Source organism: Primulina huaijiensis, chromosome 2 (genome assembly GCF_012295235.1).
Source record: "Primulina huaijiensis isolate GDHJ02 chromosome 2, ASM1229523v2, whole genome shotgun sequence".
NCBI classification, from domain to species: Eukaryota; Viridiplantae; Streptophyta; class Magnoliopsida; order Lamiales; family Gesneriaceae; genus Primulina; species Primulina huaijiensis.
The window spans coordinates 20,952,427-20,964,983 of record NC_133307.1 but is presented as its reverse complement, the minus strand read 5'-3'; the positions used below and the strand labels follow the sequence as shown (position 1 = coordinate 20,964,983).

General features: G+C 35.1%; 4 protein-coding genes across 4 annotated transcripts; all 4 read left to right on the top strand.

Moving 5' to 3' along the window:
• Positions 1 to 6: 6 nt before the first annotated feature.
• Positions 7 to 2,561, top strand: LOC140968955 (glycerate dehydrogenase-like). Its single transcript, XM_073430155.1, has 13 exons — positions 7 to 67; positions 181 to 264; positions 389 to 529; positions 762 to 883; positions 956 to 1,037; positions 1,121 to 1,193; positions 1,270 to 1,361; positions 1,451 to 1,525; positions 1,684 to 1,791; positions 1,877 to 1,954; positions 2,041 to 2,085; positions 2,171 to 2,285; positions 2,366 to 2,561. The coding sequence occupies exons 1-13, from the start codon at positions 14 to 16 to the stop codon at positions 2,386 to 2,388; spliced, it is 1,092 nt and encodes a 363-aa protein (XP_073286256.1). The 5' UTR covers positions 7 to 13; the 3' UTR covers positions 2,389 to 2,561.
• A 682-nt stretch (positions 2,562 to 3,243) lies between these two features.
• Positions 3,244 to 4,468, top strand: LOC140968962 (SKP1-like protein 1B). The gene is made up of 2 exons (XM_073430168.1): positions 3,244 to 3,609; positions 4,156 to 4,468. The coding sequence occupies exons 1-2, from the start codon at positions 3,301 to 3,303 to the stop codon at positions 4,327 to 4,329; spliced, it is 483 nt and encodes a 160-aa protein (XP_073286269.1). The 5' UTR covers positions 3,244 to 3,300; the 3' UTR covers positions 4,330 to 4,468.
• A 242-nt stretch (positions 4,469 to 4,710) lies between these two features.
• On the top strand, positions 4,711 to 7,694 carry LOC140968949 (glycine cleavage system H protein 2, mitochondrial-like). The gene is made up of 3 exons (XM_073430141.1): positions 4,711 to 4,933; positions 5,948 to 6,207; positions 7,333 to 7,694. Exons 1-3 carry the CDS (start codon positions 4,858 to 4,860, stop codon positions 7,459 to 7,461), a joined length of 465 nt encoding a protein of 154 aa, XP_073286242.1. The 5' UTR covers positions 4,711 to 4,857; the 3' UTR covers positions 7,462 to 7,694.
• Positions 7,695 to 9,178: 1,484 nt separating this feature from the next.
• On the top strand, positions 9,179 to 11,795 carry LOC140959740 (aquaporin PIP2-7-like). The gene is made up of 3 exons (XM_073417738.1): positions 9,179 to 9,476; positions 9,584 to 9,729; positions 11,613 to 11,795. Exons 1-3 carry the CDS (start codon positions 9,253 to 9,255, stop codon positions 11,630 to 11,632), a joined length of 390 nt encoding a protein of 129 aa, XP_073273839.1. The 5' UTR covers positions 9,179 to 9,252; the 3' UTR covers positions 11,633 to 11,795.
• Positions 11,796 to 12,557: the final 762 nt, after the last annotated feature.

Sequence of the window (12,557 nt, the reverse complement as noted above, 5' to 3'; positions counted from 1 at the left end):
CAGCACCAAACCCATGCCCGGAACCCGATGGATCAATCTCTTGATAGAACAAGATTGTCGTCTTGAAGTAATTTTCTTTGCTGAGAACCATAACCCTTCATTCGGACTTTGTTTTCCCGGAACCTTTCGTATTGATTTTTTGCTTTGATTCTTGTATTTTCTGAACTCTATGTGACACAGATATGCACAGAGAAGAAAACCATATTGTCTGTTGAAGACATCCTTGCTTTGATTGGTGACAAATGTGATGGAGTCATTGGGCAGGTTGATACACACATGTAGCCTTTTCTTTGCTCTGTATGAATTAACGGATTTTTGGAGTCAAAACTTTCATGTTTTCGCATGGTTGTGTTTGATTTAGTCCATTTTTATGAGTGTTTTTTTACAGTTAACTGAGGACTGGGCGGAGACACTATTTTCTGCATTGAGCAGAGCAGGAGGAAAAGCATTTAGCAACATGGCTGTGGGGTACAACAATGTTGATGTGAATTCTGCTACTAAATATGGTATTGCTGTTGGAAATACACCTGTAAGTTTATTTAGTTTTGGTAGTGTATACCTTGACTTCATATAGAGATATAAACGTGGAAGAACAATTGTTTAGAATGTGTGACTTCCTGTTTGTGTATATGCTTGTTGACTGGATATTAGTGTGAGAATTTCATTCAGCATGATTGAAAATTTGTTCTTCAGTGAGAAAATACAAATGGGTATTCGAATTTCGACATATTCTTGATTTTAACGGTGGCCGTGTTGCTTAGGGAGTACTGACAGAGACTACAGCTGAGTTAGCTGCTTCACTTTCATTAGCTGCTGCAAGAAGAATTGTTGAAGCAGATGAGTTCATGAGGGCAGGATTATACGATGGATGGCTTCCTCATCTGTATGATATTTAATCAACTTTTAATGCTTCTTGGCCAATGCAGCAGTATAATTCGGCCATTTTTCATCGAAGATTTGTAGGAAATTTACTCAAAGGACAGACAGTTGGAGTTATTGGAGCAGGTCGCATTGGATCTGCTTATGCTAGAATGATGGTAATTATATATAACTCTTGTAGATCCTATAAGTCAAATCTGAAATGCTATCGGTACTGCTTCAAACTGATGATCTGTGATAGGTTGAAGGGTTTAAAATGAACTTGATTTACTATGACCTCTACCAAGCAACTCGTCTTGAGAAGTTCATCACAGGCACGCGCTTATCAATACTACTGATGCAGTTATAGTCCTATTCATTATCAGATATTTATTTACCTTGAAACTGCAGCTTATGGGCAGTTCTTGAAATCCAATGGTGAAGAGCCTGTAACTTGGAGAAGGGCCACTTCGATGGATGAGGTTCTTCGAGAGGCTGATTTGGTAAGCTTCCTCCTGGTAAAACTTTGATTCCTGTGCAACTTATCACTGGGCCTTTGATTGTTCATTTTCTGTGGTTCAATATTTTGCAGATAAGCCTGCATCCGATCCTTGATAAAACAACTTACCATTTAGTCAATAAAGAAAGACTTTCAAAGATGAAGAAGGCAATGTAATATATGTTTTTAACTGATAAAATACCATAGCCTGTGGTGAACATAGAAATTTCGTGGGGCACGACACACTTTACATGAAATTTGATTGCCTTTTCATTCGCCACGATTTCTATATATAGCTTCCTCTACTCATGCAAATCCCAATGTAGGAAGCGATATTAATAAACTGCAGCAGGGGGCCTGTTATAGATGAGGTAGCTCTGGTCGAGCATCTGAAAGCAAATCCTATGTTTCGAGTTGGTCTTGATGTGTTTGAGGTGATTGAATATTTATTCCTCCCATCTTCCGATACCTTAAAGCAATGTACTTAAAACGACTAATCTACGAAAAAATGATCGATAGGATGAGCCATACATGAAACCTGGGCTAGCAGAAATGAAGAATGCAGTTATTGTTCCTCACATAGCCTCTGCTTCGAAAGTAACATTATCTTTGCTTTTTTCCCCTCCTGAAACCATTTAAAAATCACGTCCACGAATACTTAAATTTCTACTCTTACAACGCAGTGGACTCGCGAGGGAATGGCTACACTGGCTGCTCTAAACGTTCTGGTACCCGATACATAAATCAAATTACATAGCCATTATTAAGGCCTACAATTTTTATTTGGCAATCTTTTCATGGTTTGCATTACAGGGAAAAATAAAAGGATATCCAGTTTGGTCTAATCCCAACAGCGTGGAGGCTTTTCTTGACGAGAAATCACCTCCTCCTGCTGCATGCCCGAGCATTGTCAATTCAAAAGCTTTAGGTAAATATCTGCCGTTCAAGCACAAAAGAATTCTTGATGTTCTTTCTTCCCCTAATCGTGGTTCCATTAACTGGTCGCAGGTTTACGGATTTCGAAGCTCTAAACAATGATATGCAGCCTGCAAGAATACTATGTATCTTACACAAAGCACATAATCATGGAGGAAACTCCAAGTTTTTTTTCCGTTACTAAAAACTTTGGTGATTATGTTTTACGGGTGAATTTTATGATACGAACGAAAAATTATTATTATTTTATGGTAAAAAGATTACTTTTCATGATAGGTGCGGATCGGATCGATCGGTCTCACTAATATAGATTATTTGTTATGTAATTACATTGTAGACAATAATATCAAAACTTGAAGATATGGAATATTTTAAAAAAAATTGAGGTTGGAAAGATAAATCCAAATTCAGGATCAAGGACTAAGATATTCACTTCAACAACAACGAGTTTATTTTTCAAATTTTATCTATATTTTATGATAAGAAATATATTTAAAAAAATCTATTATGTACATGTAAAACGTACATTAGTCCGGAGTTTACCAAATATGCATCGAAGAGTAAGGCAGCGGGTTTCCACATAAATAAATAAATAAAAGTTTAATTATTTATGATTTCATAATTAAAAGATTACAATCCAAAAGGAAATATATCTCTCAAGATTATAGAAAAATATTTGTCAAACGATATCTTGGCAAGCAAGCAATTGCGTGCAAAAATAGAAAAGTTCTCGCAGCCATATTTAATACGGTATAGATATTTTCTTAGAGAATGTTTCCTAATCTATTATAATATAAAAAAAGTAATAAAATCAACAATTTCAATTTTAATTTTATAATTATAAAATATTTTGAATTGTTTTTTTTTTTTTCATAAAAAAAAACGTTTCCTATTGAAATTAGAATGGCGGTTAATGTTTCTATAAATATGGCAACACATGCACAAAAGCTCCGATTTATTATTCTTTCTGTTGGGATTAAACGGTTAGAAATTCCAAAAAATCGATCATGTCTTCCAAGAAGATGATCAAGCTGAAGAGTTCGGAGGGGGATATGTTCGAGGTGGAGGAGTTGGTGGCCATGGAATCGCAAACCATAAGACATATGATCGAAGATGACTGTGCCGATTCTGTCATCCCCCTTCCCAACGTCGCCTCCAATATATTGGCCAAGGTGATCGAGTACTGCAAGCGCCACGTGCAAACTTCTTCCAAGGCCGACACTGATGTCCTCGGGATGATGGCCGATTCTGAACTGAACCAGTTCGATACCGAATTTGTGCGTGTTGATCAGGACACGCTGTTTGATCTCATGTTGGTAATTCCAATCTCCCCCTCTCTCTCTCTCTCTGATTGATTATACAATTCTGCTGTTTTCAAACCTTGCCCCTTGTTTTTTTTTTCGAAATTTTATGTTTATGTTCATCTTTTGTCATCCAACTATTTTTCTTAATTTATGATTGTGATTTTATCTTTGACATGGATTTATTTGGATAAAGATAATATAATTATATTAAATATGTAATTTGTAAAGATAATATATATATTTTTGATTTTTTTTAAAAATGGATAAGATATCGTAGTTATCAGAAAATTATATGAAAAACATTAAGGCTCAATTTTGATATATAATATAGATTATTCCTTCACAAGATCTTGAAAGTTGTATCAAATTTGTAGTACGGAAGAGATTTGATCCTTGAAAATTCGAACTATCACTTCTATTTCAACAATCAATGTTTTTTTCTTCTCACATGGAAAGTTCTCAATTCATTAAGTAGGCATGTTGTGTTGCTCCTGAAGTTGGTATTGCCAGAATGGTTTTGGTACTTATTTCAATCATCTTTAATTATTTATTTTTCAGGCTGCGAACTACTTGAACATCAAGGGCTTGCTTGATCTCACATGCCAAACTGTTGCCGACATGATGAAAGGGAAGACCCCGGAGCAAATCCGCAAGCAGTTCAACATAAAAAACGACTACACCCCTGAGGAAGAAGAAGAAGTTCGCAAGGAAAACGCATGGGCATTCGAGTGACTTGTGCTTGATAATCTTTTCTTCTTGATATGCGTATCTCTTTATAAGATTCTAGTAAATACAGCGTGGGATTATGTTGTTTGACTTTTCTTTTATTTTTAGTCGAATTGGTGATTCTGCTTTCTTAAGTAATATTTGATTTCTTCAAACAATTTCTATCCACTAGTTTGAAACTTTGGATCCCATTAGGCATAAACAAATCCAGTAACATACTCAAGTCGATACACGTCCATCGTTCCTAAACTTGTTTGATTGAGTTGCGGTGGTATCGGGTGAGACAATCCGATATGATGTTTATCTAATGCACATCGAAAAATAATTGCTTAGACCCGTGGATATGTGTGAAAAAAATTATAGAAAAACTAACTAATTTGCAAATTAATAATAAAGATGAAATAATACAGAAATAAGAATTGCCACTTACCCTACCAACCCTTTCCTCTTTCGATACATCACCGCTCACCAAACTTTTAATAGTGTCCCCCTACACTGACGAAACCAAACACAAACGGTGGGCTCTGTTCAAACATGGCGTCTAAGTTGTGGGCGACGAGAGCTGCTTCGTACCTTAGGATTTCTGTTTCCAACAGATGTTTTGCCACCGGTACGTTTATCCATATTTGGTTCTTGTTTGCGGGTTACTGGATCTTTCTTTTCGATAGTATGAATCTTATTCATGGCTTCTTTGATCTGTGATTCTTGGTTTTGAAGATCTGATCTGTCTGACAGGAGTTCATGGATGGTTTTGTTTTAATTATGAATGCATTTCTTTGTGTGTGTGTGTGTGTTCTCTTATTCTTTGTGCATTTTTGGACTACTTGCGAAATTATGTTAACGTTCTTGAGAACGATAAATAATTGCTGTGGAATTTTATCCGGTTGTTTAACATGCCAATTTGTTTTAAAAGTGATCTGTCTTTTACGTGACGAAAAGTAAGCAATTTGCTGTTACCAACTCCTCCTTCGAATATTTGAGACATTTATTACACTACTATCACATTTGTGATCAGTTTTGATGTGTTTGGATGTTAAACCCGAGCATAGTTGGCCCATTCCAAATGTTAAAACGAACACAGAGTGGTCTGATGTGGAAGTATGTTGTGGAAAGGACAATGCTCGTTATCAATATTGCTACGTCTTCTTCGGAATCTTCCATGCCCTATATTTGAGATTTGTCTAGCTCAATGCGTGTGTGTTAGCTTTTTCCAAATAGCCTCAATCTGCAAAGCATACAAAAGCACCGGCTTGACTTGACATTAGGTACAATAACGAAAGTTGGTTGTTCAGGAGTAACAACAATTTCCAATGTAGTCCTTTGTTGTTGGTTACATGGTATGTCGATGGAAACAATGTAACAAGACACTTGAGCTACTATTTTTGGTATAGTGGCAAATACTAGTTTCTACAATGTAAAATATATGAACTTTTAAACTCAAGTAACTAAGTACGGTAGAATTGGTTTACAAACATGTTTTGTTAATTCATGGTAGCTAATATTGGAAATATATTAACTTGCCTTGATCTGAATATATCTTATTTGAACTATCGTAATCATGAAATTTGTCAAGGTTTTGTTCATATGATATCTATCATCAAGATCTCTCGTTTGACCTCTGCAGTCATCAAGGATCTAAAGTATGCCGATTCTCATGAATGGGTGAAAGTGGAAGGCAATTCTGCTACCGTAGGCATTACTGATCATGCCCAACATCACCTGGGCGATGTTGTATATGTCGAACTACCTGATAAGGGCGTTGAAGTGAAGCAAGGTGCGAGTTTTGGCGCAGTTGAAAGCGTCAAAGCGACTAGCGACATCAACTCTCCTATTTCAGGGAAAGTGGTTGAAGTCAACACAGAACTCACTGATTCTCCTGGTCTGGTGAGTGCTTCAGCTATCAAATTATGAACTTGTCCTTCGGTGTTTTCACCAATTCGCAAATGGTGGTCGTAACCCTTTCTTCAGTAATTTCTTTCTTTGTCATTTTGTTTCCACTGGTAGTTTTTCCAATGCTTCAGCTTGTGATATTATGGAAGAATGAATGAGAATGGGACAGAAGAAAAAAATTCATCAGAAGAAAAAGTCCTGAAAAAAATAAAATAACAACAAAAATAATATTAACAAAAGAGGAAGGGCTGATCTTATCGTGTTGCATTATTGCGTGCTTGTTTGAGTTTCTTTGAAATCCCCAACAGGCCAAAATAACTGATTTATGCATTTGGTTGCTATGGCTCTAGTGAATCATCATTGATACTACAGCAGAGTTACCTGATTGGAGTGTACCATGAACAATATGACAACGTGATTGATATGTTGTGTATTTTATTGTCTTTCTTTCTAGTATTTTAGTACGTACCTTTGCTGACGTTTATTGCGCACAATGATGTTATTTTGAGAATCAGTGATACAATCTACAGACTCAAAAACAATACAACCACTCAATTTTTATAACATCTCAGGTTTGAATAATTTATATCCAAATAATTATCAGCTATCAAGTCAAAATTTAACTTGGCACTTCCTAGTCAGTGTCACCCGTTCTTTGCACTCGTTCTTTTAACGTCAGTGTATATATTTGCACTAATTATATTGTAAAGAGGTTTAGGCAGCTATAATTCTTGGCACAAAAGCTGTTTGAATAGATGAATTTGGCAATGATTAAAGGCTACTTATTCAGGTCGAGTGACAATGCCACAAGACTCCTTTTTGTTATATGATTTCGTGTTGCAGAATTTTGAGTGTATTTTTCATAGTTTGATCAAATTGTTTGATTGTGTAGAATATAACCAATGGTGAAGAGATTTATAGTAGGTTAGTTAGAGAACCATAAAGACTAATCTTCTGCTCAAGACCTTTATCGTAGCTATATTCTGATTGACGCCTAGCAATCTATACTTAATGAGTTGCCCTCTTTAGAAAACAAAATGTTACCATTGGCACAAACTTCAGTGCCGTGCTTGTCCCCATATTATTATTCTCACCAACTGTGTTGAATTCTGCATTAAGATAAATGCTAGCCCGTATGAGAAAGGATGGATCATAAAGGTCGAGATAAGCGAAGCCGATGAAATGAACAACCTAATGGGCCATGATCATTACACCAAGTTTTGTGAAGAAGAAGATGCCAAACACTGATGGACAAGTCCTGTAATTCTTTGGAAAAAAAAATCTTTTCTTTTTTCAAAAAATAGTACTGAAGAGCTCAAGGTTGAGGTTGTGGGAAGCTACGTTTTCTTTTTCATTTTTAGCAAAAGACAGGTTGAAGTTCTTTGTGACATTTTTGTTGAGCTTAAGAATAAAATTTCACACTCCAGAACTTGATTCTTTATGGATATTTGACTAAATCAAGGTATGTATGTGATATCTTAGGTATCGAGTACTTAATTTTAATATGTCAAATACAATGGGAGATTTTTAAAATTATCTTTCAAATCTTGTTTTCAAAGTTAACGTTGGAGTTTCATCTGGATTTACAATCTTAACTTGGATTTCCTTAACATAGAGAATTAGAGAGAGAGATTTACACTAATCGTTGTAGAGTTGCCAAATTTTGAACAATCAGAAGGTAACTAAATTATAAGTTGATAAACCTTAACTTATTGCGACATATATGAATTTAAAGTGGAAAATCCAATCCAAGGAATTTAATTTAATTTACCTAATTATTATAAATAATAATAAAAAGACCAGGACAATGATAAAAGATTTGGGCCCGACGGCATCCTTTTACGATAGTTAATGACACCTAACAAAGTATTAGTTGGTCTTCCAGTTTATTATTGCTTATTAACAAATTACAATGTTAGGTTAGGTACACATATATATTCAAATTATGATCTATGGTTTTTTTTACCAGATGTTTGTTATGATTAAGTTTTAAACTCGAGATTTTGTATAATATAGAATCTCGTTAAATGAGTTATAAGTTATCGACAAATTATATGATAGTTCTATATGAGTCTCATATATTTTAAAACTTAGGAATTATTTGGTCTTGTATCAGAATTTTGGGAGACCGAGGGAATAATGTTTATGTTTGCAACCATGTTAAAATATAATACAGTAACATACAGATTCAAGTAAGCGAAAAGATTTGTGAGTTAAGTAATAATTATGTTGAGAACATGAAAAAAATATTTTAACAGAATGAAAAATGAATTGCAGTTATTAATTTTCAATTGATATGATGAAACTTTATTTAAAATTATTGTTATACTCTCTCTCTCTATAACTTTACTAATAATTTTTTTTACTTTTCCTAAAATTTCTTTTTTTTTAATCAATATGTCAATCATATTTTTAAGGAGATAGGATATGTAATTATATTTGAAATTATATTTTAAATAATTCAACATATTTTAGTTTATTTATATATATATAAACAATTTCTTAAGAAAAAGAGAAATAGAAATTTTTGGTTTAAAATGTTAGAAAAGGGAAATGTAGTCGTTGGTTATAGGTTGTGATATGCATATGGTTGCAATAAATAGTTCGATTCAAGCTACGTCAAAGCTTGACTCGAGATCAGTTTGATCAAGCTTGAGTCGAGTTCGTGTAGCTCGAGCTTGTAATCGAGTATGGCCGAGGAGCATGTTATCGAGTCGAGCTCGAGTTCGAAAAAATGTAAGAAGGAATTGTATTTTTACATTAGTTGAAGGGTACACGAATATATACACACCTATATAATTCTAAAATAGTTAACTATCCTAATTAAGAAGATTACAAGAATATACTGAAAATATTCTAATTTATTTAACTATCTTAAATTAGAAGATTAGGATGAAATGACAGACATGTTAGCCTAATAGTTTCACCACTTTTCTTGATTTTTTTCTATGCTGTTTTCCAGGTGGTCACATTAACCCAGCGGTGACATTCGGACTGTTCGTGGCAAGAAAGGTGTCCTTAATCAGAGCCTTAGCCTACATGGTTGCGCAGTGTTTAGGCGCCGTTTCTGGTGTTGGGCTAGTGAAAGCCTTTATGAAGAGCTACTACAACAGACTCGGCGCGGTGCTAACTTTGTTGTGCACGGTCTACAACAAGGGAACTGCATCTGGGTGCAGAGATCATCGGCACCTTTGTACTTGTTTACACAGTTTTCTCCGCCACAGATCGACCCCAAAGGGAGTGCACGTGATTCCCACGTCCCTGTAAGAACAAGAAATATGCGGCACTAGTCCTGGTTTAGTTTGATGCTAAATCAAGATTAATGAATGGATTTTGAATACCGATCTTTTGTTGGTTATTTCATGTGTAGGTTTTGGCTCCTCTTCTCATTGGATTTGCGGTTTTCATGGTCCATTTGGATACCATCCCCATCACCGGAACCGGCATCAACCCCAGCTAGGAGCTTAGATGCTGCTGCTGTCGTTTACAACAACAAACAAATATGGGATGACCAAGGTGAATCTTTAATTTCTTTAAATAAACTCATTTAAATAACTCATGACCTCTCATGTCATATAAATTGTTTTATAATTTATGACAAGATCGATTAGGGGATCATCGTTGAGCTACAATAGCTCGATTTTTGAAATATTTAACACCTATTAATTAAATTGAGTTTGATTTTCAAATCAAGTGGAAGACACTCAAAATAATCTTTCGTAGAAACCAATTAAATATTTTTGTAAAGTATTTAAAATATATGCAAGTTGAATGAGTAAAAATATTTTGGTTGAAACATTTTATCAAACAATCGGTATGCGATATTTTGGTATTTGAAGAACACATAAAATGCTTCAACAATGCATCTTTAAAAGCAATGGAAATGATAAGTAAATGCAATAAATAAATAGACAAGAATCTGTTTATGGATGTTCGGAGATTAACAACTCCTACATCACCCCTTCTTACCCTTTGGAAGAATCCACTAGAAGACTATGATTTATACAACACTTTATAAACACTCATTTCAACTTAGGACTTATCTCTTGTCTAAATTGAAACTTCTAGCACATTCTCGATTGTAGGCCGCAACCTCACAATCCGCATAATGTTTACTCTTATGCCAAGACTATAAACACAATATTTAATGTCTTTGTGTGAAACTCACTCAACTAAACTTTGAAGTTCAACTCTCTTGTATATGTGTGAGTGATTGTGTATGAGAAATTTATCTTTTACAATGTACATCTCAAATGTATTCTCACACAAAGGCTTGTGCTCTCAACTAGCAGATTTTTTCATGCTAACTGTCAATGCTTTGAATTCCCTTCAAAAGCTATTGTTAGATCTTCAAGATATTGTATTTATAGGTCCCACCAATGATATATACGTTAGACACAAGAATATGATCGTTTGGAAAGTTTCTGTACTGTTTCTGAAATTGCAACGGTCGAATTCGCCTTGTTGGACATTTTCCCGAGCTTCAACTGGTCGTTCAGCGGTTGGTCAGTGGTTGAAACTGAACTGGTAAACAACTCAATCTGGTGTGCTGAAATCAACAAGGCTGATTTCAGTTTGTGGCGAACTAGTAGCTTCATCGTCATTTATCAGCATCTTAAACTTCGATTCAGACTTTGACTTCTGAAGATGATTTGTAGATCATCGTCTTATCTTTCCAACGCATACTGAAGCGCTTCATTCCATAATTGAGCTGAGATATATGGTCAAAATACCGCAACCGCTCATACCCAACTGAGTGATGTTTTCGTGCAATCAGTTTGGTCATTCAGCGAATGGTTTGGCCTAGATAACATCCGATTTTGCCCAACGGACATGAAATACGACTTGTTCCAAATTGAGTTTTCCAATAGTTATATTTAGCGGATTGTTATTTGAGTTATCCAGCCGAGAGATATCATCAAAACACTTAAACGCGTCAGGAATTCAGTTTGGCTAAACTCAGTTTCAGTTTCTTTCTTGTGTTAATAACTTCATACTTGAGTAAATATGTTAAAAACACAATAAAAAATTTTGTTAACATCAAAATCAGGATTACAAACATGAAATGTTCCAAAAATTTATATATGATCTTATTTTAAAAATAAGTTGTTAAAGTGTTTGGATAAAATAAGACAACGAAGCTTAAAGTTGTTGATGTGTTTGGTATTATAAGATCTTTTTGTTACGATAATTACCAAAATAGCATAATATTATAAAATTGATACACATGATTATTTTTAACATGTACATGTAATATATAGTTTTATATTTTGACTAATATAATAATTGTTATTAATATAATAATATTAAATTTTATGATAAAAATTATTGTAATGCATATATTTTTTTTTAATGAAAGTTATGAATTTTTTTTATATTAATTATTTTTATGAATGTAGATGATGCGATCCAGGTGTAAAGGATGAGCCGAGTCGGGTGTTCTACCGGATCTGCTATCAAGATAATGAAGGGATAAGAGCAGTGTGAGATATGGCTTTCCCTGTGACCTGCAGACAAGGAGATGAACTCGTGAATGGGCGCCGGATGGGTGTCCGACGTAGTCACTCCGATGCTTAAGTTAGTGTGACTCCACAAAAAACCAATGTAACCAAGTGATGGTTGTGATATTGTTGTAAGAGTGTAGACAGTAAATGAGTAATAAATGTGGGTGTTTTATATCTGAATGGAGAGTTAAATGCAAAGAAGGAACCTGATATCTATAGTATGAGAAGTGATGATGACCTCGTTCTGCGTGTTACCTACTAATTATAGTAGGGTGGCTAGTCATACCCTATATTCTGACATGTCAAATCTCATACTAGTCACATCCACCATACCTGATTTTGTCAACTACTTGGATTGGTGTCAGAGACGGGACAGCCGCTCACACCTTATCCTGTTAGTACACTCGAGTGCGGTGCTCATATCGAGTTGGCCTTGGTAGAAAGTCTCTGGGAAGCTTGCATGAGAGCCCGAGCGCCCAATTGCTCGGTAAGAAGACGTCCCGGATGTTCTCTTGTCCGACTTCTGATGGACCCTTCCCGCAATTTTTCCCCCGATCTTGGCCATCCATTCAGTATCTCGGGTCGTCCATGAGCCGGGTACCTATGGGGACATCATCAATTATCCCGGAAATTTGCCTAAGAGCCCGGGCACAATCCATATCCCTGACCCAGACATGATCCATGACCCGGGATATCCCGGGGCATCATCAGTAGACTTGTGAAATTAATAATTAGAAATTTTATTGATTTTTTTATAAATATTTATTTATGAAATAAAATGAAATTTTGGGTAAATTAGAAATTGAGGGGAGGATTTGGTTGGGCTTTAGAAATCAAATG

What these genes read in the sequence shown, in the direction of transcription:
- LOC140968955 (XM_073430155.1), top strand. Translation starts at nt 14, where the DNA reads ATGCCCGGAACCCGATGGATCAATCTCTTGATAGAACAAGATTGTCGT. An exon ending in TTGCTGTTGGAAATACACCT is followed by an intron (nt 530 to 761) that starts GTAAGTTTATTT and finishes CGTGTTGCTTAG; the next exon opens with GGAGTACTGACAGAGACTAC. An exon ending in TTGGTCTTGATGTGTTTGAG is followed by an intron (nt 1,792 to 1,876) that starts GTGATTGAATAT and finishes AATGATCGATAG; the next exon opens with GATGAGCCATACATGAAACC.
- LOC140959740 (XM_073417738.1), top strand. Translation starts at nt 9,253, where the DNA reads ATGGTTGCGCAGTGTTTAGGCGCCGTTTCTGGTGTTGGGCTAGTGAAA. An exon ending in CACGTGATTCCCACGTCCCT is followed by an intron (nt 9,477 to 9,583) that starts GTAAGAACAAGA and finishes TTTCATGTGTAG; the next exon opens with GTTTTGGCTCCTCTTCTCAT. An exon ending in ACAAATATGGGATGACCAAG is followed by an intron (nt 9,730 to 11,612) that starts GTGAATCTTTAA and finishes TTATGAATGTAG; the next exon opens with ATGATGCGATCCAGGTGTAA.
- LOC140968949 (XM_073430141.1), top strand. Translation starts at nt 4,858, where the DNA reads ATGGCGTCTAAGTTGTGGGCGACGAGAGCTGCTTCGTACCTTAGGATT. An exon ending in CAACAGATGTTTTGCCACCG is followed by an intron (nt 4,934 to 5,947) that starts GTACGTTTATCC and finishes TGACCTCTGCAG; the next exon opens with TCATCAAGGATCTAAAGTAT. An exon ending in TCACTGATTCTCCTGGTCTG is followed by an intron (nt 6,208 to 7,332) that starts GTGAGTGCTTCA and finishes TTCTGCATTAAG; the next exon opens with ATAAATGCTAGCCCGTATGA.
- LOC140968962 (XM_073430168.1), top strand. Translation starts at nt 3,301, where the DNA reads ATGTCTTCCAAGAAGATGATCAAGCTGAAGAGTTCGGAGGGGGATATG. An exon ending in CGCTGTTTGATCTCATGTTG is followed by an intron (nt 3,610 to 4,155) that starts GTAATTCCAATC and finishes TTTATTTTTCAG; the next exon opens with GCTGCGAACTACTTGAACAT.